Raw genomic sequence first — 25,481 nt, 5'->3', positions numbered from 1 at the left:
GGCAGGTTTCGATCAGCCACGCCCCAGCAAGTGTGGAGGTGCAGCTTGGACGTGACGTCAGCGGGGAGATAAAGCTCGGAGCCACCCCGACGGCGGCAAAACTCACGTTGACTCTGGCGAGTACATGTAGCCTTGACATGGGACGACCAAAGAAGATCCGGACACCCGAAGAAGAAGCCGTTCATCTTGAAGCGTGTCGCACGGCCAAGCGAGAATCTGTGCATCGGCGGCGAGCTGATTCGCAATACCGTGCCTAGCAGCACTTGACATTTCCTAGCAAAACTTAGCGAAGCCAAGTAAAACCTGGACGATGCTAGGTCGATCACCAGCTCCGCTGTTTATTCCGGCCTTGCACCACTAGTGCACGTTGCCCGCGTTTTTGTTTTTGCGAAACATAAACCCTTTGCTATGTAAACATAGCAAAAAGTTGTTTTTGATTCGGCAACGAAAAAACGTACATCCCCTTTAAAGCATTATATATATATATATATATATATATACAGAGCGCGGTCGACGCTCCACAACTCCCGCTGCATCACTCGTTTCAAGAAGCACAGTACACAAACCGCATATTTCGCGTTGAACAGCGCGCGGTCGACGCAATCACCGTTACGTGACTTGTAGGATGCTTCTAGAACATCCATCACCCACCGCGGTGGCTTAGTAAGCTAAGGCGTTGCTGCTGAGCACGAGGTCGCAGGATCGAGTACCAGCCTGCGGCGGCCGCATTACGGTAAAGGCGAAATGCAAAAAACGCCCGTGTGCTTGCGTTGTAGTGCACGTTAAAGAACACCAGGCGGTCAAAACCCACTACGGCGTACCTCATAATCAGAACTGGTTTTGGCATGTAAAATCCGACTTCGTCTGCTATTAATAAAGTTCGGTCATCATCAATCTATAGCGGAACGATCGCAGCGCCAGAGTTCCTTCCAGTAAGTTTTGTAGGAAACGAAATCGGAAACTATCAGCACAAATACATGGCCTTTGAGATTATCAACGCGCGCCCGTGTGTCGTGCCACAAGTGGTGGCGCTAGTCACCACTCAAATTCAAGCAAGACGCTCGTGAAAAAATAAATAAATGGCTCGTGCATCTATCGGCGTTGATGCAGTTTGGCGCCAGTGCTCGTTGTGTGCGTGTTCTGAGGCGCAGGACGCAGGCGAGTGGGAAGCATTTTGGAGCAGTGACAAGACATACGCGCTGCCGGATTATCCCCGGAACGCTGGCTGCCTGCAAACTTGTACTCTGGTGCGCGATAGCTCAAAGCAAGCGGGAGAACTATGGCCCAGGCAATGACGCCTTTAAAGAAGTTAAGGGAGGCATTGGCCCAGGACAGGACGCGTCGGGACGCACGTGGCGCTCGTTCGAGAGGACAAGGTGGCAGCGTGACAATTACAAAAGCGCCTACGCGCGTTTGCGCGTCCAGCACTGTGTCAGCGCGCAGAGGCAAGAATCGAGGTGAGTTGTTCACTTTTGTTAAACGCTTCATTTTACTACGAAGTTGGTAAACAAGCGTCTTCGCGTGGCGGCGGCGGCCTGCTCGGTGTGCTGCTCCTGTCTTATGGTGCTAGATGCCTAGTTAGGCGAGCCAGTGTGTCGGAACGGAACGAAAACGTAACCGAAACGTTACTTGTTATTTTGTTTCGGAGTGAAACCGAAATATTTTTGATCGGTTTTCGGTTCAAGGGGAAAGTCGGCAATCCGAAACAAGCGATTTCAGGCAACGTGTTAGCGCGCAACCCAGGTATCCGCATTTGGGCGCACCCTAAAAACATTTTTCACCCTTTGGGTCGTCTCTAGTCCCCAAACAATAATTGTCATCTGCCTTGCTTGCGTTTTCTTTCTTGAAAACTCGGCGCTCGCTACTTTCCTGCCGAGAATGATGTGTCACGCTGATGACTCGGCGCTCGCTACTTTCCTGCCGATAATGTTGATCCTGCCGAGAATGATGTGTCACACTGATAACGTGCGAGCCTTTCGTGACTAGGAAGAACCGGGCTCGCAGCGTTAAAGAAAGGAAATGCGCACGAGACAGACGACGATTATTGTTTGGGGACAAGATACGACCCAAATTAATAAACTTTCTTTTAGAGTGCGAGTGCACACGGTGACTTGCTGCTTCTGAGGTCATGCTTTGACTCAAGGCACTGAGCATGATCTCAGAATTCGTAATTAACTTGTTGAGAAAAAATGTATTCTTATCGTTATGTACTTTGCTTCGAAAAATTTTTGCGTGCAAATAAAAACCGTTATGGACCGTTACGGACCATTTTTCGTTCCGAAGCAGAGCCGGAACGGAACGTTTTTCATTGGAACAAAACTAAAACCAGAACGAAAAACAGTTCGTTCCGATACCCCGCAGGCGACTGTTTCCCTTTGCTGCGCCACCATGACAATGATCTATTGTGAAATAAGCGTTACCTACAATGAACCTGCGTTGGAGTCCCGATTTGTCTATTTAAAACGTAATTATGTATAATTATAAAAAGTTATGTATATCGCTCTCAAATCTTTACGCATTATTTCTTTTTTTTTGTAAGCATGTAATTCTGTAGCATAAGCGAGTAACGCCCGCGTACCTTCTTTCGATCGCCTGAGTTCACGTCGATAAATTTCGTTTCGTGCAGCTGCTACTGCGTTTGCCCGTCAATTATTGGCAATTCAAAGATGTCTTGCTTATCAGGCTTGTTACAATCCGACGCCATCACGTCTGTAGGTTGTGGTTAAGTCGTACTTTACGATTTTTCTGACAGATTTTACTTTGAGAATTTCAATTTTTTCTTTCACTAACGCCTTGCGCCACGCGAAGGGCCTGCCCGGTTGGGGTGGTTTGGGATGATGTGGTTCGGCATGATTATTTCCGCCAACGACCCCGGCGCTTACGCCGACACTGACGCCGGATTTTCTGCGACGCGGGGCGCGTTAAAACACTTCTGGTCCTCGCTCTTTGCATACTGCGGCTGCGTACTGCGGTGCCGAAATGAAAGATGGCTTTAGCAGAACGCCGCCAGTGTTCCACCCGCATTTGATTCGACAAGGCACTGAACAGAACTGCACTGCTCTCGCGCAACGTAGGGAGCCTACATTGCAAGCGCTGTTTATAGCGCAACGAGTTGCGAGGCGCGTTGGGCGTTCACTCTTCAAGACGCACGTGCGAGAACACGTGCTGTCGCGCAAGGGCGAGATAAACATTTGTTGCGAAGCTTTAGATTGTCCGCCGATGGTTACGAAGATGCCGATTGTGAAGCGTGTGACGTGGCCGCTTGAATATGTACAGAGGTCAACACTCATGTCTAGAACGACGGAACGTCGCGCTCGGGACTTCACGAGCGACACCTGCAATTTGAAATAGGCCACATCTGAGCATGCCAATGACACGCCGGCCTTGTATTTTTATTGCGATAGCAATTATGTGGACACTCAAAGAGGATTTCTGCCGTCGCCATGAGGTTCCGTATGACGTCAACGGCGATGAAATCGTCGCGGCGCGAGACGCTGTATGTGCGAGTGAAATGGCGCGAGGGACGCGCGGTTTCACAGGGGGCGAACGCACGGCGGAGAACAAACGCGCGTTCTGCGCCGTGCTCCCTGAAGGGCTGCAGAATTAAGCTTCTCTTTTCTTCTTTACAATCACCATATATATATATATATATATATATATATATATATATATATATATATATATATAAGGCCGTGGGGGGACGGGAGGGGAGGTGACGTTTAGCTGCGGCACCAAATGCGTATTTATATAAACGCGTTGCGAGGCAGGAAGGTCGTAAACACTTCCGACGCTGCTCGACGAGTTTCCCGTTCTGATCTCGTCGAAAACCTCCGAATCGTCGCCAGAGGCCCTGACAACAGTCACCAACGCCGCGCGCGTTAGGTGCGAACGCGGGCAAAACGCCGACGGCGTCGACAACCGTTCTGCGCGCGTTGCTGGTGCTGCTGCATGTTCAAGTTTATACAGCTGATAAAACTACTATCCTTACTGCGTATAGCTCTCTACTATACGTTGCTATCGCAATTAATGCTTCGCCTTTCGGGTGAAACTGCGACATTTTTTATCCTCGTTAATCGCCGCGCCTGCAACAACTGCTGTGGCCGTCAAAAGCGCCGTAAACGGTGTAGCACAGTAGCAAACAAGCAAAAAAAAAAAAAAAAAAAAAACACACACATACCCCAGCGAATATAGTTCTCGGCACCCGATGCAAGCCAGGCTGCACGCTTATTCTGTGTTCGCGGTCTCATTCTTCCGGCAGCAGTTTGGCACCCTCTTCTTATCAGCTGAATAAAGTTTTATGTGGCGCCAGGCTGCTCGGAAGAGGATATGCTTGGCCGCTCCTGAATTTAGCGTTCGGAGCGTGCGGGAGTTAGGGAGCCTACCTGCAAGCGCTGTTTTAGGGTGGTGACAACCTTTGTAAGGCTACTTGCCGCCGCCAGCTAAATTGGCGGGTAAAATTTTCCGCCAAATATAGCATGTGGGAATCAAAATGGCGAAAAGACCAGCCGACAGACCACGTTTCCCACAACCGTAGGCGCCGTGAAACTAATTCAATTTTTAAAATAAACTTTGGCCTCAGCAGCCAGAGACGCATAGCGTGTCTGAGAGCAGTGCATGGCACGTCTACGTTTTAGTTAAACAGGCTTGTAAGCACAGTTTTTATTCTTGCCCACTTCGAAAAACACCCTTTATATAGTGTGTACAAGTGGAAGGCAACGACAATGTTTAATGCAGTTCCCATTCTTGACGTGAGAAAATACTACCACGAGCACGCCACCGTGCCTTATAACTTGTTGCCTTGTATGCTATGGAAAACAATAGGTTTGATGTGTTAAAATAAAAGGAAAAGGCAACTAGTATATTAAAGATGTATGCAGGTTTTGTGTGCGCATTGGTGCAAAACTAAATTAAAGAAATTTAATAGATCGCGTGCCAAAATGGGTGCATCAGAGCGTGACAAAAAGAAAGCAGGAATGCGCGCCGCGACTTCTAGCGAAATTGGGAATCAAAATGGCTACTCGCCAAATTTGGCGGTAAATAGCGCTCAAAATTTTGCAGTTGTCACCACCCTAAAACAGCGCTTGCATGTAGGCTCCCTAGCGGGAGTGAGCCAGCTGCTGCAGCATTGCCTATATATTCTTTATGCGACTTTACTGATGCTGCATTAGAACTTCAAGAATGGCACCACGCTTGACACTCGATGAAAGAAAAGCCATCACGGTGATGGTACGCACGCTGACTCAAAGAGCCATATCGGCGGCTACGAGACGTCCATTGGCAATTGTTAACAGAGCATGCTCCAAGCTTTTTACAAGGATGGTTGGCTTGCTGATGCTGCTTGTCGTCGCCCAGAAAGGGCTACAACCGGTGAAGAGGACCGACTGAGCATGGTCTGTTGAAGACCCCTGTCTCAGCGCCCGGGAAATTCGGGATATCCTAGTATTGGAGGTTTCCACGCAAACCATACGTCGGAGGCTTCATTCAGCCGCGACAAAAAGCAGAATTGCTGCCTTACGTATACTGGACGGCCCCTTTCCAGACGGACTCTACCACTTTCAGCAGGATGAGGCGTCCGTCCACACAGCCACTAAAGTTTGAGAGCTCCTTGACAGCCTCGGCGTAATCACCTTAGACTGGCCTGCCAGAAGCCCGGACCTCAATATAATTTAAAATGTATGGGGTCTTATAAAAAAAAAAAAAATCTCGCCAAACAGTCTGGCCTGACAAGATGCGGTTCCGACGATCTGTGGGGTGCTGTTGAAAAGGAGTGGGTACGTTTGCGGATGACCCCACTCTTGTGGGCCACCTTTACGAGTCTCTCCATGCGAGAATTCAGAGCGTACAGCTGTCTGGTGGAGCTGCAACGCGATATTAGTTTGCCTTACTGCAATCTTCTGCGGCACAAGTGACAGACGAGGGTTCTGCAGTGGCTAAGTCGCCTCTTCCTCAAACTTTGCAGTACTGTCAGCATTGAGAATGTTCACTCATGAAACGCACAAGGAAATGCTTCCGCTTACCACTCATGAATGATGTGCTTATACATTTGACAGCGTTTTCGATAATACAAGGAGAGAAAATGGAAGGCAGGCGCGTCATTGGCGCCGCGCAAGTTCAGATGTGGCCTATTTCAAACTGTAGATGTCGCTCGTGCAGTCTCGAGCGCGACGCTCCGTTGTTCTAGACATTAGTGCTGACCTCTGTAGGATACGGGAGACCTCGGGCGAGGCCAGTGTGGTCGCTGGGTGATTCTGCCCTCAAAGATTTTGCGTGGTACTGCCACTTCTCTCATGCGCTCACTGATAACAGGTATGTGTGATGAACTCGCTTTTCAGCCTGTGCCCTCGTGCCAGTCAGAAAGAGCCTTGTTGAGAACTTGTGTCGTGAAACCATTTATCCGTTTCCTGTCTGTTCTTGCATCTGTTTGTCTTGCGGTTCGGCGCGTATCCAAGTTCGATCCAAATGGGTTGCGAAGTTTCTGTCGAAAAGCGGTCCAGAAGCAATTGTCACTAACATCAGCAAGGACGGTTATGGGAGCAGCGATTGATGCGCGACTATGAGAAGGGAACAAACATTCAAAAAAAAAAAAAAAAACGTTTTGAATTAAAAGCAGCCACATTTGATTTCATTCAACAGAAACAAAATTCCTAATGGATGTTATGTGCGTGTGGTGAAGAAAGAAAAGACAACTCTTTTTACTTTATCAGTAAGAATAAATGCCTCCTTTTCAGCACCCGCTAATAAAGGGGGCGTCCACCCCGCTGTCAAATGCAATGAAATGCGGCTCTTGGAAGGCGCGCGCGGACACGTAAAGTTCAGCTGCTACAATACACATCCCCCTCACACGTTGTGTAGTTCAGCTTGTTCACGTTTGTGTAAATTCCGGTGGCGTGGTTATTGCGAGGTGTGTTTCATCGTTGTTCAATGTGTTCATTCAAAAGTAGCGATTTACGACCGGCATATAATTGTTTACTTTGGCTACCCTCGTGTGGCTGTGCTGGCCGACGTGCCTGGCGTAAGACGATGTGACGAGCACTCAGCACCCAAACCTTTCTTCGACCTGCAAATAAATTATGTTACCTGCATAGGCGCGATTTTGACAGCTGTACGGCTGAAATTTTGCTGCATCGCTTTCCTCACTAGGAGCTCGACCGTAACACCCATCGAGTCATATTGCGGGTCATTTGAAAATACCGCTCCAGTGGCAGGACGCCAAAACAAATTTCTCGCCTTCGTGAACAAATTGACGTCACTTCTGTTTTTGAAGGATATGGCGTCACATTATTTTTTTTTCTTCAACCGGAAGTGTACCCTCGTCACACAGATGGCGCTAATTCGCCATGAACCGTAGAGTAACTTTATATAGCTCCCTGCGGGAGCCATATGTAGTAACTCTATTGAACCGCCAATGAACCGCCATGTTTTGAACGTATGGGCTTCTATGGAAGCTTCGCCACCATATATACTTACCTTGGCGTATCCTTCGTGTACCGCGCGGCCAGTATATCGTCGAATTTGAAAGGCTAATAAAAGAGTTGGTACTGACGCTCGTCCTGTCTGTACTATACTGTGTATGTGTGTTAATTCGCGCCTCCTCTCATATTAGTTATCTTTCACGAACTGTCAGAACAAGTACGTTTCTTATTTCTAAAGACCTGTGTAGCATAGTCATGTGCTAGTGTACTGTATGCGGCAGCAAGCCATGCCGGCATGCGATGCCGCCAAAGCGAAATGGGGCGAAATTTTGTGGCTTCCACAGCCCGGCCTGTCTGACCGTGAGTTTACGCGCACTTAGCACCGAGCCAACGGCCGTGCTAGAGGGTAGATCCCTCTCGCCCGGCCCTGCCGAGCCTCAGCTACTTAGAATCGTTTGCTACAGATGGCGGTAGTTGTCCTGATCGGTGGACCAGTCCGGCGTTTACAGCGTGCCAGGTAGAGGCCGGTGAAGTCGGTTGCGTCATGCCGGAGACGCTAAAATCCCTAAAATATTACGCTGCGCTTGAAACGTGACCCACAGCAGTACGCAGAGGTGGAAGTGCTGCGCCATTTGCGCCACGTTGCGCCAATCCAAATTTCCAAAGCGCATTATTCCAAAACGCATTATTGCGCCGAAACTGCTCCCAAGCGGTGCCTCCATGTCCGACATGCCCGATAATTCGGATGGCTTCGCGGCACCACCATGTACTCATAGAGTCAGTGTATAAGAACGTTTCAAATTTCGGACGCAAGAACCCTTCGGCGTCCGATTTTCCGGGCTTTGTGCTCTGACCGCAGGTCCGAAACGGCATTAAAGCCACCACCGCCGCCATATTGATTACTTCGCCGCCTCGAACAGACGCTCTCGCGCGCAGATCCGCTGGACAGCCGTAGCCACCACCGCGGCAACGCTAGGCCTAGCTGCTTCGACGTTCGCTGATTGGGTTGTTGCCGTTCAGTGCAGTGTTTTAGGGGCGAAGCTCCTTATAGCGGCACCCGTTCGTCCCCGTCGTAGTAGGTAGCCACGTCTAGTTTTATGAATTGCTCAATAGATGGCGTTGTGTGTCCGTATATGTATGTATATCCATATTACATATTTATGTATACGTATAGTATAACCGGAAGCCGACTTCCGCTTCCGTTTCCACTTCCGGTTCCGGAAGCCAGCTTCCGGCTTCCGGAGAACGCTTCCGGCGTTTTATGAAAAAAAAAAATCCGAAAGTTGTGTCAGTAGCGCGGAATCGAACCAGGGACCCCTCGCTTCCGAACGCGCGGCGCTAACCACTACGCCACGAAGCGCACATAGACACACGCACCACGATGGCAATAAATACCCAACATTAACGAAAGGCCGCGTTTCTAGCGCGTTTCTAACGCGTTTGTGCTAGCGCGTTACGGCACGTGTAAGAAGCTGGTGTAAGCCGCTGTGGCTTCTCCGCCTTACCTTCAACGCGTTTCGAACGCGCTGCCCAAGGCGGTGGCAAGTCAAGTTCAAGTCGAGGAGCGTTTATGAATACGGGGGGTATACTCTCTCAGCAGTCATGTGATGGCGTCGGCAAACGCGGTGCACGTTCCGGCATGTGTAAAGGGCTGCGTAAGACGCTGTGGCCGCTCCCCCTTACTAGAGAGTACTGCACGTTTCTAACGCGTTTGTGCTAGCGTCCCCTCAAGCGGGAGATCCGATGATTCCCTCCGGAGCTTCGCCCACTCATCATCATTCACCCCGTGGATATGCTGTGAATTTTTTTCATTTAAATAATTAAAATTAAAAAAAGATCGGAAAGCACGGCGCGTTGCATAATGCCGATTCCCGAAGGTCAGCTTCGCCTCAATACCGCAGCGTTACGCGGTGTAGCATACGCGAAGTATTGCGGTGAAGCATAACAAGAGTGGGAACGGGCAATTGTCACGGGACACAGTATGTATTCCTTAATTACACACGCTTGCACCCGCCGTCTCCTGTTACAGTACGAGCACGGATATGCCTCATAAGTGTACTTACTGGCAGGCCTTCAGAGCTATTTCGGACGTGCCTGTGGCGATTTGACCCCTTAGCGGCAGTAAAAGTCTCATTCATTGTTTCGGACTGCCCGAATTTTCGGACAATTTCGCGGGCTTGAGGAAGTCCGAAAAATCGGACGTTGACTTTCCGCCTTTTTGCTGCGATCATATGATGTCTTGTGAGCTGTGATGTTTTAAATCTGGGTGCAGTTTTGTGCCACAGTGATCATAGGTGATCATGGGACTCAGTAGCTTGCCCATATCTAATGTTTACATTTTAATTAATTGGCTGCTTATTGTGGTTTGTACCTGAAACTACAATTTTCAGCTTGCAATATTTCTGTAGTTAATCAGACGCGTTATATTTCACTCAGATACATATTTGTGTTGTTTAGAGAATACATTTTAAGTAGGAATAAACTACTTAAAACATTTAAGCATTTAAGCATTTTAAGTAAGACTTGTTCTTTAGACTGACACATAGCTGACAAAGTATGACAGTGTGGACACAGTGCTAGTGTTGTGTGGCAGTGTTCTTCTTTTTCAGTTATTTGTTGATAAGGTACAAGCTAGCTTTATATCCCATGTGATTTACTTGTGCTACGTTTAGAGCTGCTTTGTACCTTTTTCTTTATGCTCAAGTGCAAGTACTGGTATTTGCTATGTATTTCATGCCTCTTATGCTAATACACAGGTAGATTTTTATTGCTACTGTGTTGCTCTTTCGCCCTGATTCAATTGTTTCTAGAACTTGTAATATCGTTACAGTTGCAGATTGATCAGACTTCTTTCTTAAGTTGCTTGGCAAGAAGAGCATAGAATGTTTCACAGAAATTTCACCTTGGCACATAAAGTTTTCTCTCTCAGCATTTGTATTTCTCGAAAGCAAAGATTTGCTAATATAAACGTTCTTAGGATGGCGACCCGCTCCAAAACTCACTTTCTCTCCTACAAAACTACAAATTTGTCGCTTGCTCCAAAATAGTTATTTGCTGCTCCAAAACAGCATATTTGCTGCTCCAAAACGGTTAATTTGTTGCTCCCAGCCGTGCTCCAAAACGTCGGAGCCTGCTTCCACGTCTAAACTGTACGGCGTTCAGTTGTTGCCGCAGCGCAAGCGCAGAAGTGTGCAGCGCTTGTTTGTCGAAGGCGCAAACTCAACACGCTCGCATCCACGGAGGTTAAGCACTCGCATCAGTGAACTCAAACTGCATATAGGTCAGCATGCTGCTGTTCAGCCAGCGCGCGATGAAACTTGTTCCAGCGGCTGCGGCGCGCGATACATGTTCTATTACCACGCCAGCCACAGTAGACTGTAGAGCATCTAATTTTCGCCGACGTAGCGTTACATGTTCTATTACCACGCCAGCCACAGTAGACTGTAGAGCATCTAATTTTCGCCGACGTAGCGTAAAGCTTCTCCACACGTGCATCGCGTCCGCGTGTTAAGCCGGACTATATATCGGTGCCTTTAGCTTGGCCACCCCAGTGCGCACTTCTACGAGCTGAGACAGAACGCATCGAGGCTCTGCTTGTTGAACGGAGACAACCAAATAGAGGAAACGCGGCGTTGGCCCGGCGCAGGAAGCAGCTAGCAAACTAACTCTGTGGCTGGCAGACGTGCGGGACCTTTTCGCAGATACATGGAAAACGGTATAGGAGCAAGGGAAGCAGACGAACCGGGCGCTGGTTCTCTACAACTTCCAAAGTACGTGACTTCCGGCGACTAGTAATGGCGGCGTTTCTTTCAGTTTCGGGTACGAAAAAGATCGTTTTGCGAACGTTTATTGTGAAGCGCCCAATCACATTTCAAGCGTAAAATTTTCCACAAAGGCTACTGTACGTCTACATTATCTGAAATGAGGCTTTTTACGCGGTCCGGAATTTCGTTGCAGTTGGCCTTTTAAGGGGATGTGTATGTACGTCATGCGTCCGTCTTTAATGCACTTGGGCTTCCGCCTTCAAGTCGTCTTAGGGATATTGTTGACATCCAGACTTGGCGGAAAGCGGACCCTCTGGATCAGCAGCCACGACTTCAAGCGACATCTCGGCATCTTCGGAAACAAGCGACTCAGAGTCTTCGGATGATTCATCAACCACGGATGACGACACATGGTGAGTGTATCTGAAAGCCGCCATTGGGGGGTGACTGATCATTGGTTGGAGGAAGACGTCCGGTCGTATTGTTTTATTACGATAGCAATTATATGGACACTTCAACCAGATTTCTGTCGTCGGCGTCGCCGTGAGGTTCCGTATAAAGTCCAAGGGCAATAAAATCGTCGCCGCGCGCCGTATGCGCGAGTGAAAGCGCGCGGGGGACGCGCGCTGTCACGGAGAGCGAACGCACGGCGGAAAGCAAACGCGACCGTCGCGCGAAAGTATGTGGGAGTATGGGAAGGAGGGAGGCGGGGCGACGCTGTGCTGAGGCACCAAATGCGGATCTTGCAACCGGGCGCAAGGGGAACTGGCCACTCAATCTCCAACGCGAAAGCAAGAAAGTGGGAAGGCAGCGCGGGAGGGAGGTAGGGGGGCAGCTTCTAGTCTGCCAACAACTGGGCTTGTACTTTGCCCGCCTCTGGCCTCTGTATGCGCTGTGCATTCGCCGCTCAGTTTCCGTCGAAGCGATAGACCGCGCGAACCTTCGCTCGCTGCGGTGACTGCGCTTGCTGCCAGGGTTTTGACCGTCGTTGTCTGCGATCATTGAGTGTGATCTATTCATGTTTGCTTGTGCGCGCTGACACCACGCTTGTTAATTCAGTTAGTAAGCGAATGTGTCCAAGTTTATGCAGCCGATAAAACTACTATCCCTACTCCGAAGAGCTCTCTACTAATTTGTTATCGCAATTGATGCCTCGCCTTTCGGGCGAAACAGGGACATTTTTCAAAGAGCCCCTCACCAGCCCCATGAGGAATTTCGGTCATACACTGGAAGGTGCAAAGCGCCTTTTAAGGAACAGTTTGCGGCATGAATGTTTTCAAATCGGTTCATTAATAATTTATTCGAAGACGAAGAAGAAATGTAAATGTCGCGCCGGCCATGCTACCACGAGGTGAGGTAACGTTCACTGCCAATATAGACTCTCCCTATGCTTTGACTAGCGTCCGCAAGCTGTCATTCGTTCCCTGCATTCAGCCATATATACCGATGCTGATCGAATGCGTCACGTTTACGTCAGGGCCCATGGACCTCCCCCCATCTCCTTTATCATTTCGTTTTCTTTTTCTTTAGGTGTGAGCGTATATGCCCCCACTTTGAAGATTCGCGATGCGGGTGTATGAAGCTCGACGATAGAAATTGGCACAGCGCCAAGAATGAGGTCGGCGTGCGCAGCTGTCACGGCGGGTGATGGATGGCCTAGATAATAGGCGACTGGCGCTGCGGATGACGTCATCGACACAGCTGCCACGGTGCCAACTCGCACAGGTAGCGCGGCGCGGAGCGGATGGCTTGAGCGCGTGACATATGTCGGCGCTCGGAGAGGCACGTAATCAAATAAGATAAACAGTTAGATAAGCCATAAGGAATTAGATAAACAATGAAGGCAGAAATGAGAGAAAGTACGTTCACGTGAAATATGGATTCACTGCGTGAAACGATGGTCGTTTTTCTTTTTGACCCGTAGGACATGTTTAGTGACGTTATTGCACGTTCCGCATTGGATGATTTACCAATGTCACGTGCCATAATCGGTGACGTTTCAGGCAGTCCGTCTCACGTCGAGCCGATTGTCCGTGTGACCTTTAAACTCAAACATGAAGCCAGGCTTCATCGAAAGGAAGGGCGCACACGTTTGCATTTGAAATTACAGTTGTTTTAGAGCCATTCAATCAGTTTGATACTCTGCAGACGCGATCACCAGCTCCTGGTCTACGCACAGCGCTTGTCGGTTTTTAAAGTCCAAACTTCATGGAGGGAGTTGCGGCTCCAGGGGGCGTTTGGGCCAGGAATCCATCAAGCCCAGATGAGTACGTCCGGTAGTAGGAAATGAGGGAAAAAGGGTTTAATTTACATTATTTACACTGGCCCCTGGTACGGAAGCCCACTCCATCGGGAGCATATTAAACGTCTCAGTTAACATCAGGAGACGTCAGAACCACCCCCACTGCACCACAGGTCTCCGCTTTTAATACCATCGTCTTCCCCAGGAGACTAGACTACGGAATCAGATGACGGTATCTCGGCCAATCACAATCGTCGAACCGGTTGAAATATCCCTCCCTTGTTGACGCACCGTTTCGCCGGGCCCTCGATGTCGCACCCTCACCCCCGCATTCTTGAATCTACGTGGCCATTATGGAAACCGAGCTCGACCATGTTCCCACGGTGTTGGTCGACGTTGACCCCTTTCATCAATTAGTGTGGGCTCTGCGGGACGGTGCGCTTGCCAGGATCAGGATTAGACAGTGATCTTCACAGTAATTACCGTACCCACGGATGGCTGTGGTTGTTGTTGCCTCGACGCGGACCCCTTTATTAACGTGTCACTGTCTATGACACGCCCGGTCGCTGTCGGTGCGTGCGCTGATGAATGGACTGACTCGTGTCCAACGTCCAAGGAATGAACTTTTCCATGTTGAGACGTAACAAGGGGCTGATAAGAATGAGCCCGTTTAAGTTGGGCGAATGCAAGGAAAAAATTGACTTTGTGCTGAAAGTAGCACGGGGCTGCCAACAAAATACACGCTTTCCTAAATACGTTTGATTCATTCGTAATTGGTTGATAATTTGATTGATGATTGACCTATCCACACCAGTTCTAAAGGAAGTTCGGGAGATTTTCTTTATTGATTGAACGATTGATTAAATGACTATTTGTTTGACAGACTGATCATTTCACTGAATATATGACTGATTGATTTATTAATTTGTTGACAAATTAGTTCGATAGTGGGGAGCTCCGGACTAATGTGGGCCATCCGGGTTCCTGAACGCGCACCCAAAGCTCGGCACACGAGCGCCTCAGTATTCATCCCCGCCGTGAAGCGACCACCACTGCAGGAAATCAAACCCTTGACCTCGTGCTCAGTAACAGCGCCACAGCCACGGACGGAACCGTCGCCTTAGCGCAAGAAAGCTACAAACTTGAACAACTCCTCTCTGGTCCGGTTCTTAAAAATGTCGCCACAGAAATTCTGTTGTGTGTCCACAAATTCTGTTGAAGTCCTGTTGCCTTCAGTAGTCATTCTGTCGAGGTGCAGTTGATTGTCACGCTGCTGCGGTGCTATGCTTGTATAGGCACTAGCGCCAGGTTTCCGGCTGGTGATTTTGTAAGACACTTTATGGACAGTGAGCGACCTCCGAGATCGCGTGGACTGCCCGTGCGTTGTTGCCGGCCACGCACAGTGGCGGATGCGCCAAGAATCGAACGGCTGTAGCTGGTGTACGGATAATAATTACGGAAACGAAAGGAAGAGCGAGAAAAAGTCGCAGTTTTGCCCGAAAGGCGAAGCATCGATTGCGATAGCAAATTAGCGGACGACGTAAGGATAGTAGTTTTATAGGCCGTGTAAACTTGTAAACATAGACATACTAACTAAATGAAGAAGCATGGTGTCACGCGCAAAAGCAAACATGAATACATCTCGCTCGATGACCGCGGAAACTCGCTGTCAAAATGCTGGAGTGAGGAAGCGTGGCGGCAGCAGTGAGCGAATTGACCTTCGTGCTGTCTCTCGTTGCAACGCGAGCCCTCGGCACACCTATAGACTCTGTACTTATTGCAGATCGCTTTCAAGATAGGGCCCGTGCGGCCGCGCCATGCGCAGCAGCTGCTGGAGTAGAACACCCCTCCCTCCCCTCCCCCCAGTGCCTTGTGCCCGACGACAGACGGCGCGCTTCCTCCCCGCTTTCCCCCTTTGCGCGCACAAGATTGAGCCACCATCGTCGGTTCACCCTCGCATGCTTTCACTCGCACATACAGCTTACGGCGCGTGGCGACGATGGGATTTATTATTTATTTATTCGGCAGGCCTTTATCGGCGTTTGTGTTTATCATAAAGTTTCGCACTTATCGTCACCTTTTTTTTTTCTCACAGTAACGCCTTCCCGTCGTTTTCAGCACTTTGAAGAACTGCTCACACGTATTTATATTGCGAATGAAAAAGTAAAGCAGAAAGGCTTTATTGTCTTAAAGGTAGTGAGGCAAATTAGTTTCTCATAAATTAAGAAATTTGTTAAAATACGTGCTCACATACATGCCGGGATTCACGTCAGAGAACTGGCGGCTTTCCTCTTTGTTGATCATTCTCATCTCAGAAAAGCTGCACTACATGTTGACGCTAGATACGGGAAAGGCAAGCAGTTTAGATGTTGCAATCGAGAGGCATAGCCAGTCAGGTCGTTGCATTTTACAGAAAAAAAAAAAGGGGGGGGGGGTCAGACTTTTTCCGCCGCTGTGTAGAGCACACACTCTAGAAATTATTTTCTTTATAGTATACCCAGCGACCCTTCCTCGATTGGCACCACGGAGAACAGCGAACAGTAAACACTGACGTCCTACACTGGCCCGTGAAAAAAAAAAAAAAAAAAAGATGGTGCCTCCGACAATTCCTGGATTCCTCTATCTACAGTTCCTCTAGCCACAAGGGCCAGTCGGTTTGTGAATATTGAAATAGCTCTCTGGTTAGGTACTCGCCTTTGTGTCCACAGCGCGGCAGCCGAGTGAACCGGAGCGAGCGGCGTCGTTGCCGTGACGTCACTCAGGAGAGGGCGCCACTCCAACTTTTCGCCGCTATTGCATACATAATGGATCGCTCGCCTAAGCCAGCATGCCGTCTGCCCATAAGATGGCACCACGGCCTGCGCAATATGATGGCGCCGATGAAAGAAAAAAAGACTATACGGAACCTAACGGCGACGCCGACGACGCAGGCGGAAATTGGCCTGGAGTGTTCATAGATAGTTGAAAAAAATTACACATCGCGTTTATTTTTGTGGCGTTTATTTACAGCTTCGCTTCACGTAGTACATTCCGTCATGTGCGTTGGGTATGTATAATTTTTCCTTTCTCGTTATCTTTCAGGGGCCTTGCCACCAGGGTCGCGCGAGGAGCAGCGCCGCGACGACGCGAACCCAACGATGGCGAACTCCAGGCGTGTTACATCTGTGGAAAAACCTTCCTGCTGAGGTCGTCCGTTCGACGACACATAAGGGCTAAGCACACGGATGAACGGCTGCGCCCGCATTACATCTGCGAAAGCAGGTTCGCCCGGAAGATATCTCGCACGTAGCACCAACCCCACACACATGATTTAAAGCGCAATTCATCAAACTTTCACAATGCAGTTATTGTGTGAAAAGACCATTGGGTACCAAAAAATCAACAAAATCTGGCTGGTAGTCTTAAGGTTGTAGTTTTTCTCTTTTCTTTCTTTCTTTTGGTGGGGGTCATAGTGGGTTAATCTTTAACTAGACGAATTGTCTAACGAGCCTGAATATCCACCAAGCCTGAACTATTGGACATTCAGGTTATGAATAAGCAATACCGGTCGTCGCTACGGTGAAGTGTACGCGGCCAAATTCAAACATTTCAACGACGATTCCGATACTCCTTAATGCGAAATTTGAGCGCAGCTCTCTATACGTGTTTCCAGTTTGCGATATATTGGCTGGCACGAACCATCGGTCTCGTGCCGTGCGTTGCAAACAGAGCGAAGTTTGGCGCAACAGCCTCGCTAATCTGGAGATCGCGGGAGCCAGCGCCTGGCGCATGGGTGACGCGTTTGCGCGATTCACAAAAGCCGCCACCCATGCACGGACCTCCCAGACGACGCGCGCTACTCTGGCGCCATCTCGTAGCCATTGTCGCCGCACTGCGCTTTTCTAGGGCCACTACCTTGATGTTGCCGTGAGGTTGCGGATGGAGGTGGCGAACTGTTTTCGCCGCGTGAAAAGGCATGGTAGACAAAATCCTAGGTTGGTTTCCAGATCAGGAGGTTGTCTTTGTCACCATGCATGACGGCGTAACTACATTTCAGGGTGGGCGGGTGGGGGGGGGGGGGGGAGGAGGGGGGAGGCGCTGAAGGCCCCTAAGCTCTCTGAAGCTGAAGCCCCATACGGCCCTGCTAGTCGCATAAACTGCGGTTTGCATTTCGTAATAGCTTGTAAACGGGACATTCGATAGGCGCAAATATTGCACACCAAATTTGCTGCGTGTGCGTTGCATGAAAAACGCATTGCATGAGATTCCACCTTGCATGGCATGACGAAAAGTCAGTTTTACCCGAAAGGCGAACCATTGATTGCGATAGCAAATTATTAGACAGCCATACGCAGTAAGGTTAGTAGTTTACCAGCTATATAAACTGCTGTAAACATTCGCTTACTAAGTTAACCAGCGCGGTGTCACGCGCGCACAGGCAAACATGAACACGACACTCTCAATGACCGCGGACACTCGCTGTCAGAACGCTCGCTCGATGAAGAGCGGTGGTAGCAGTGGCAAGCGGATTCCCCATTGTGCTGCCTCTTGCTTCAACGCGAAATAGGCGCTCGAGAACACAGCGCACACGAAACCATCGGCTAGCCTTCGTACCCACGGCATATAACCTCCAATATAAAGACGCGCGCGGCTGCACCAGCACCAAGCGCAGCCGCGAGTAGAAGCTACCGGCATCGATCTCACGCATATTTCAAGCCTAGTAGGCTTGAAATCACTACGCTATGTCTACGCTACTCTCCTATATGAGGCCGATGGTGTTTACTGGACACAGCGATCACTGCGGATGGTAAACCAGCATAAAGATATCAGCTTTGTGTCACCGCATTGCCTTTTTGCCCTGCAAAGCACAACATCCGAAGGGAACCGCTTAAAAAGAATCCGGCGGCTATTTATGAGGACACACTTTCCTTAGGAGGGTGTGTGGGAGGACGGGACGAACAAGACAGAAAAGATGAATCGATTCTCATCCTCTTCTTTCGCGAGAAAAAAAAAGTGCAAACGTCGAGGTAAAACCTCGGATGGTTATGGCGCATGCTTTATCAATGCGCTATATAGAACGAGATCTATAACTCGGCATCTACCACTGCTTGGGACGCTCACGCAGTCCGCAGATGGCCACTCGACAACTGCAATTCACACTGCACAGTATGCTGTTATTACTAACAAGAACTATTTTATTCGTGGGCGCAATGTATCAACAGATAACAATTGGAACGCCTGTCAAAGGAAACAGCACTACTTCCGTAGCAGAACAGCGCCCATGCTGTGCCCATATTCATGTTCCGGCATACTCATTTCAGTTATGAACCACAGCTTAGAACTACAATGAGAGTGCTGCAGTAAAGGCACATTAGTGAAACGTATTTTCAGAAATAGAAAACTAACTGATCTCCGACGCGGATCGTAGGCTCAAACACGCGCGCACACATGACGCTAGGTGCTCCGTCCGCCCCAACGCCTCAGATATTCCCGCCAGGCTAATTCAAATCCCTTCTGTAGGTCTCACAGAACAGTTTCCCACGTAGAAGACACCACGCCATACTAAATAGACCGCGCGATGCGAGAACAACCACTAGAAAGTGCCGCAGAGCGTATACCAAGACAGCATGCTGACTGCCCATAGATGGCTCCACTGCCAACGCAATGTGGCGGTGCCGTTGGAAGAACTCACTATACGGAACCTCACAGCGACGCCGACGCTTACACCAACGACGACGACGGCGGCAATTTGCCTGGAGTGTCCATATAGTTAATAAAAATACAATTGTACACATAGCATTTAGTTTTTATTGCGATAGCAATTATATGGACACTCAAAAACAGATATCTGCCGTCGGCGTCGCCGTCGTCGTCGCCGTCGCCGTGAGGTTCCGTATGACGTCATTTGGAGATGAAATCGTCGCCGCGCGCCGAACGCTGTATGTGCGAGTGAAAGGGCGCCAGGGGCGCGTCTTTCACGGGGAGTGAACGCACGGCGGAGAACAAACGCGCGTTCTGCGCCGTGCTCGCTTAAGGGCTGCAGAAGTAGGCGTCTCTGTTCTCCTTCACAATCACCATGTATGTAGAGCAAACGCGCCTTCTTCCGACGAGCGAGAGGCCGTGGGGGAGGGGGAGGGAAGGGAGGCGACGTTTAGCTGCAGCACCAAGTGCCTATTTATATCAGAGGCTCCGGCAACAGTCACCAACGCCGCACGCATTTTGAGCGAACGCGGGCAAAACGCCGATGGCGTCGACAACAGTTCTGCGTGTTGCCGATGCTGCTGCATGTCCAAGTTTATACAGCTGATAAAGCTAATATCATTACTCCGTATAGCTCTTTACAAGTTTGCTATCGCAATTGATGCTTCACCTTTCAGGTGAAACTGCGACAACTTTTTTTACGTTTATTTACAGCTTTCGCTTCGCATAGTAGATTCGGTCACCTGCGTGGGGTGTGCACAATTTTCCTTTCATGCTATCTTTCAGGGACCTTGCCATCAGCGCAGCGCGAGGAGCAGCTCCGCGACGACGCGAGCGCACCGATGGCGAACTCCAGGCATGTCACATCTGTGGAAAGACCTTCCGCCTGACGTCGTCCGTCCGACGACACATGAGGACTAAGCACACGGACGAATTCCTGCGCCAGCATTACACCTGCGAAAACAGGTTCGCCCAGAAGATATCTCTCATGTAGCACCAACCCCACGCACGCTCGCGAAAAAAACCACACGAGTGTTCCGGATACGGAGCCAAATTCGCCTCCAAACTCGTGTCAACGCGAAGTATAGCTATTTGAGAAGATTGATGCGCGGGGTGCTTGCGCACAATAAACACGTACGCGTGTGAGCCAGTTTGCATTACGCTACACAGGCAGAAATGAAACAGCTGAGCACCATAAGTCGGTGGCAACCCAAAGGATTCACTTCAAGCTCAATGCACAAAAACTTCGGCATGCATGCCTGCCCTTCTCTCTGACCGAGAGCTGAACCAGCTGCAGTACGCTCGCAGGACTTTGCTCTGCCGGTGTGATGCTAAGCTAATTAGAAAATAAACGCTCGTTTTTCTTTCAAGCTAAAACATTAATCTTTTGCTGAGCAGCGATATCAGGATCACCCACAACATTTATCAGGACATAAAGACTTGATCCTAAAACTAGTGACACAGAGACGGATCTCTATGAAGGTAACACATCCGTTTTTAACACACCAAACCGCTTGACGTCCCGGGAATAAGCAAACCTAATTGGCTGGTGCATCTAGATATGCAAGTTGTTTTAATTAGTTGTGCAGCCTACATATAACTTTATTCTTAGCTTGTCGCCGACTATAGTCGACTTTACCACTGTCTTTGGCGTCGTGCTGACCTCCGCGCACCATTCCTCCCTCGACAAACGTAAGCTTCGCCCTCGTGATATCGCTGCGCACACGTCTTAGTGTGCATTCGCATAAACGACAGCTTGCATTTTGCCCAACTCGTGATCGTTGTAGTGCATAGACATAAATATTGCACTACAACAAAGTTGTTACGTGAGCGCTGCGTGAAAGACGCATTGCGTGAGACCCCCCCGAAAAATAGAGAATGAGCTAGGTTCGATCGCAAGAAAATAGAGGCTCGAAGTAATCAACAGCAGTTGAACGAATGTCGCTGAAGCCGACGTTTCGACCCGGTGACTGGTCTTCGTCAGAGCAGCAACTGCTTTCTTTATCAGCGTTTGTCAACACGCGTGGCTCACTCTTCCCACCCTCCTCCCCCGTTGAGAGTAGGGGAGAGCGAGCTACGCGTTCATACAAACGCTGCTAAGGAAAGCAGTCGCTGCTCTGACGAAGACAAGTCACCTGGTCGAAACGTCGGCTTCAGCGACATTCGTTCAACTGCTGTTGATTACTTCGAGCCTCTATTTTCTTGCGAAGCTAGCTCATTCTCTTTTTTATTTGGGGAGGGGGGTCTCACGCAATGCGTCTTTCACGCAGCGAACACCTAACACTCAGACAGGACCCTTTGTCGAAACGTTGGCTTCATGCACATTCTTTGTTCTGCCACTTTCAATCACATTGCATGAGATTACACATTGCAGGATGCGAATAAAGACAATTGTACTCATCGCATTTAGTTTTATGGCGTTTATTTACAGCTTCACAAAAGCTTCGCTTCATGGATTCGAACATGCTCGTCGGATGTGTATAATTTTTTTTTGTTCTCCTGAACTTGCAGGGACCTTGACGACAGCACAGCGCCAGCAACGGCACTACGACGCAAGCTCAAGGGCGAAGGACCCCACGTGTGTCACATATGTGAAAGGACCTTCGCCCGCAGGTCGTGCGTCCGACGACACATGATGACTAAGCACATGGGCGAAAGGCCGTACCAGTGTCCCATCTGCCAAAGGAGGTTCGCCCAGAAGGTGTCACTCACGCGGCACCAACAAACGCACGCGGGCGAAAAACTGCACGAGTGTCCCGAGTGCGGAGGCAAATTCGCGTCCGAGAGGTACCTGCGCAGGCACCAGCTGACGCACACCGGCGCGATGCCGTACGAATGCCGCATCTGTCCGGCCGCGTTCGCCAGGAAGGACACGTTGAACTGCCACCTGCTGACTCACACTGGAGAGCGACCGTACGAATGCGATGCGTGCGGCGCAAGATTTTCCGACAAGGCGGCGCTCAGGCATCACCGCCTCACTCACGCGCGTCGGCCCGTCGCCTCAGATCACTCACGCTCGTCTGGAACTTCTTCACCCCTTATCACCACACAGGAGGACGATGACGAACAGATGCATGAGAATGCCACTTACCACTGCCGTCCGTGCGGCAGGAACTTCGTTCGGAAGGAAACGCTCGCTAGCCACATCGAACAACACGCGGGCTGAAAAGCTGCATGCCTGCCGTTACTGTCCGGCAACGTTCGCTCATAAGAGCCACCTGGACAGACACAAGCTGCAGCACTCGGGCAGGAAACCGTACGAATGCAACGCATGCGGTATTAGGTTCACTCGGTCCTGGGCCCGGTCGCGTCACTTGCAAAAAGTGTGCGGTGCTAAGGAGAAAACTGCGACGCAGAACGAGGTAACTGGTGAGGCTTCGACAAGCGGTGGAGAGGCGCTCGCGGCGTCCGAAAGCGAAGGAAAGACCGGTTCAGGACTCGATCGTTTCCATTGTGAGGTGGCTGTCAAGGCTTCGCCAAGCAGCTGCCAGACGCCGCCACCATCCGAAGGCAAGGAAGAGACCGGTTCAGGACTCGATAGTTTCCATTGTGAGGTGGTTGTCAAGGCATCGCCGAGCAGCCGCCAGACGCCGCCACCATCCGAAGGCGAGGAAGAGACCTGTTCACTAGTTGATCCTTTGCGTTGTGAGGTGGCCGGGCAGGCTTCGCCGAGCGGCCGCCAGATGCTGTCACCCTCTGAAGGCAACGAAAAGACAGGTTCAGGACATGGTCCGTTACATTAATTTGTGAGCCGCCGCAGAAAAGATAAACGGGCATGTTGGTACATCTTAACATAAAAGGATCACTAAGGACACGGGTCAGTGCAATAAATCGGAGCCGACGGGCGCATTCTTCGAGGTGGTTGTCAAGGAGATAGCTGTCGGTCCGTTCCTTTGTGGGCCAAATGACGTATTCTTCTTGGTGACGCGACTCGACGTACGAGCTCTTGAGCAGGCCGAAAGGAGTTATGTTGACTAGTTGTGGACTTATCGATTGCCCAAATCATACCTGTATCTGCAGGCTTAACGAAGCACTCTTTGTACCAAAAATAGACACTGGACAGGAGCAGTCCTTCCTGTGTCTTTCTACCGCCGTGCGCTTCTTTAAGGGTATGAACAGACCAGACAAGCAACTTCCTTTAAAAGGTACAGTCAACCACAAAATATTACGCATCACGAAATCTGAGAAAAAACTGAATATCTGCGCAGCCTCGCAACATAACCTGGTATTTGCATTTTTTCGTATACAGTTTTACTGGCTACTGCTACAGGCTGCTCGGGAATTGAACGTTTTCTGAGGTCCCGTGGTCCATAAACTTTTGTGGTTGACTGTACCTGTACCGCCCGACTACGTTATGGAATGTGTATGAGAGTTACCTGGCACCGAATACGTATTCGAAAGAACGCTTATTATATAATGACCACCCCTTTTCTTTTGTTCAGGGAAATGCGACAAATACTAGCACATCTTTCATTTTATTATATTGTTTTCGTGTCTTTATTACAGAAAGATATGCTTACGTAGGTATGTTTAGTGAAGCCCAGATGAGCAATAAAATATTTCATTGGCAGAGTGTGGCTATTTTCTCGAAGTATTGGGTGACCATTTTATTCATATAGATGTGCTGTGCGTGAAAAGACTGACTGCGCCTGGTACAAGGTTATCTACAAGCGCCCTTGGCGTCGTGCTCGACTCCATCACGCTTTGTCAATTGTAATCATAAGCGTGCACACGGGGTGGGGTGCAGGGCGGAGCTACCAAGGTCGTTCAATGAGGATCTCCCCTGACCCACAACACTTTGGCGTGCATTAAACAAGTTTCACATAGTGCTGGGCGTTTTATCACTGCAGGACAGAAAAATATTAAGCTGTCTCCTAATAGCTAGTTTTGTTTTACCGTATGGAAGACCGAGGAAGGTTGGAGCGTGATGCCTAGAGATGCAAAATTTCCGGAAATTTTGAGCAATCGCAAAAAAACCGTTTTTTTCACGTTTTTTCCCCCGAAATTTTGGAAAAAAATGGAAAAGAACGAATTTTCTTGAGCATAGGGTCAATTGTTTATTGCCACATGTCAAAAGCCACAACTATCATTATGTAAATGACAGAAGTGAAATGCTTTCTGCCTTTTCACAAACGAATGCAGGGTTTAACAAATCGAAGACAAGCCGGAAGCATCGCCGCGAACGCGTTCAGTTCTCTGTGGACGGGTGCGGCTTCTCAGAATTGTTACGGCAGTTGGAACAAAGAACAAATGTCTCTTCTGTGACTCTTCAAGCGCTCTTGTGACTATTTCGCTTCGACTATGGAAACATGGATCAAGATGTTTCCCTGACCGTGAAGTGCATCCACACGTCGGAAATTGGCCGTACCATTGCAGAATATGCTTTCACACGGCTTCATATGCGGACTTCCGCCACAGGTTGCACAAGTGCACGAGGGAAGGTCAAAATTGAACAATAACGGGTACCAAAACATGCGAAACCGCACCCGAATGACGAAGCCACGGTGACGCTGGAGCTGGAGCTGACATTATGTGATATCGATGGCGAGTGGCCAGCCGTCGTTTGGTGTTTAGGTATCATGTGCGACGTTTCGGTTTCGCGTTCTGCGTTTCGCTTTCACGTTCAACGCTGGGTGTTGCCTAAATTTTATTTCGGTACGGTTTTCCCCGCGAAAATTTTGACCAATTTTTCCAACTGCGCCGAAAAAAAAAACGAAAAAAAAAAGTTTTTCCGGAATTTTCCCGTTTTTTCCGATAACTTGGTACTGACATCAGCAGTTCAAATGTGAACGGAACTTTGTCGAAACGACACCGACTCCTATTCGACGTGATTAAGCCATTGAAAGGGACACTGTCATCCCGAAAAGTTATTTCTCGAATTCGCGGCTGTTGACTTCTTGTAATTTTCTCGCGAAACCCACAGTAGGAGTTCATATTGTCTCTTGCTTGATATTTTCATTTGGTCAGTGACCGCACTAATTACCTTCTACAGAAAGCCGACCAGATGAACGTCGGTCCAGTCCTTGACCACACACTTGCGTTCAGATATGTCCACCTCGCGGCGCGAGTGGTGTTCGTGCCGTACGAGCAGGTACGTTGTGAAGAACAGCATGGCCAAGTTCGCCATCGTGGCTAGAGTTACTGTAGAGGCTCTCTTTCGGGAGCCCGAGTTGCGGTACGCCATCTCGGTCTCCAGAGTTATGCGGGAAAGCCACTCGACGCACGTACGAGTCCCACTCGTGTGGCAATGCCAGCAGCGTTTTTAGATGCGGAGCATCTTATAGCGGCGGCCTGTCCCGCGGCGTCGTTGGCGTCGGCGTCCGTCCGCACCTCTCCTCATTCTCTCCGTGCCAGCTGTGCGATAACGCCTCTCTCCCCCTCTCC

General features: G+C 49.5%; 2 protein-coding genes and 1 long non-coding RNA gene across 5 annotated transcripts in view; all 3 read left to right on the top strand.

The window, feature by feature from the left end:
- LOC119433724 (zinc finger protein 501-like) overlaps positions 1-23,688 on the top strand; it is a 58,991-nt gene extending 35,303 nt beyond the window's left edge. Inside the window, exons 4-5 of one of the 2 annotated variants that reach the window (XM_049658801.1) lie at positions 22,268-22,555; positions 22,652-23,688. In XM_049658801.1, coding sequence (XP_049514758.1) covers positions 22,268-22,555; positions 22,652-22,840 — 477 coding nt within the window. In that variant the 3' untranslated portion in view covers positions 22,841-23,688. Of the gene's footprint in view, positions 1-22,267 lie in introns of both variants that reach the window. The other variant, XM_049658800.1, reaches the window with a different exon arrangement.
- Positions 1-25,481, top strand: part of LOC125941466 (uncharacterized) — a 208,884-nt gene that overhangs the window by 118,560 nt on the left and 64,843 nt on the right. The window lies entirely within an intron of this gene.
- Positions 1,122-23,688, top strand: LOC119433725 (zinc finger protein 771-like). Of its 2 annotated transcripts, none has more exons than XM_049658803.1 (5): positions 1,122-1,457; positions 11,469-11,589; positions 16,500-16,592; positions 19,977-20,063; positions 21,609-23,688. In XM_049658803.1, the coding sequence occupies exons 1-5, from the start codon at positions 1,280-1,282 to the stop codon at positions 22,261-22,263; spliced, it is 1,134 nt and encodes a 377-aa protein (XP_049514760.1). In that variant the 5' UTR covers positions 1,122-1,279; the 3' UTR covers positions 22,264-23,688. The 2 variants fall into 2 exon arrangements, with proteins under 2 accessions (XP_049514760.1, XP_037556907.1); XM_037700979.2 differs by having other exon boundaries at positions 16,500-16,679; positions 19,884-20,063.

The sequence above is a fragment of the Dermacentor silvarum genome, chromosome 11 (genome assembly GCF_013339745.2).
Source record: "Dermacentor silvarum isolate Dsil-2018 chromosome 11, BIME_Dsil_1.4, whole genome shotgun sequence".
In the NCBI taxonomy this organism is placed as follows: Eukaryota; Metazoa; Arthropoda; class Arachnida; order Ixodida; family Ixodidae; genus Dermacentor; species Dermacentor silvarum.
This window is presented reverse-complemented; position numbering and strand designations above follow the sequence as displayed.

What these genes read in the sequence shown, in the direction of transcription:
- LOC119433725 (XM_037700979.2), top strand. Translation starts at nt 1,280, where the DNA reads ATGGCCCAGGCAATGACGCCTTTAAAGAAGTTAAGGGAGGCATTGGCC. An exon ending in ACCACGGATGACGACACATG is followed by an intron (nt 11,590 to 16,499) that starts GTGAGTGTATCT and finishes GTTATCTTTCAG; the next exon opens with GGGCCTTGCCACCAGGGTCG. An exon ending in CATTACACCTGCGAAAACAG is followed by an intron (nt 20,064 to 21,608) that starts GTTCGCCCAGAA and finishes CTGAACTTGCAG; the next exon opens with GGACCTTGACGACAGCACAG.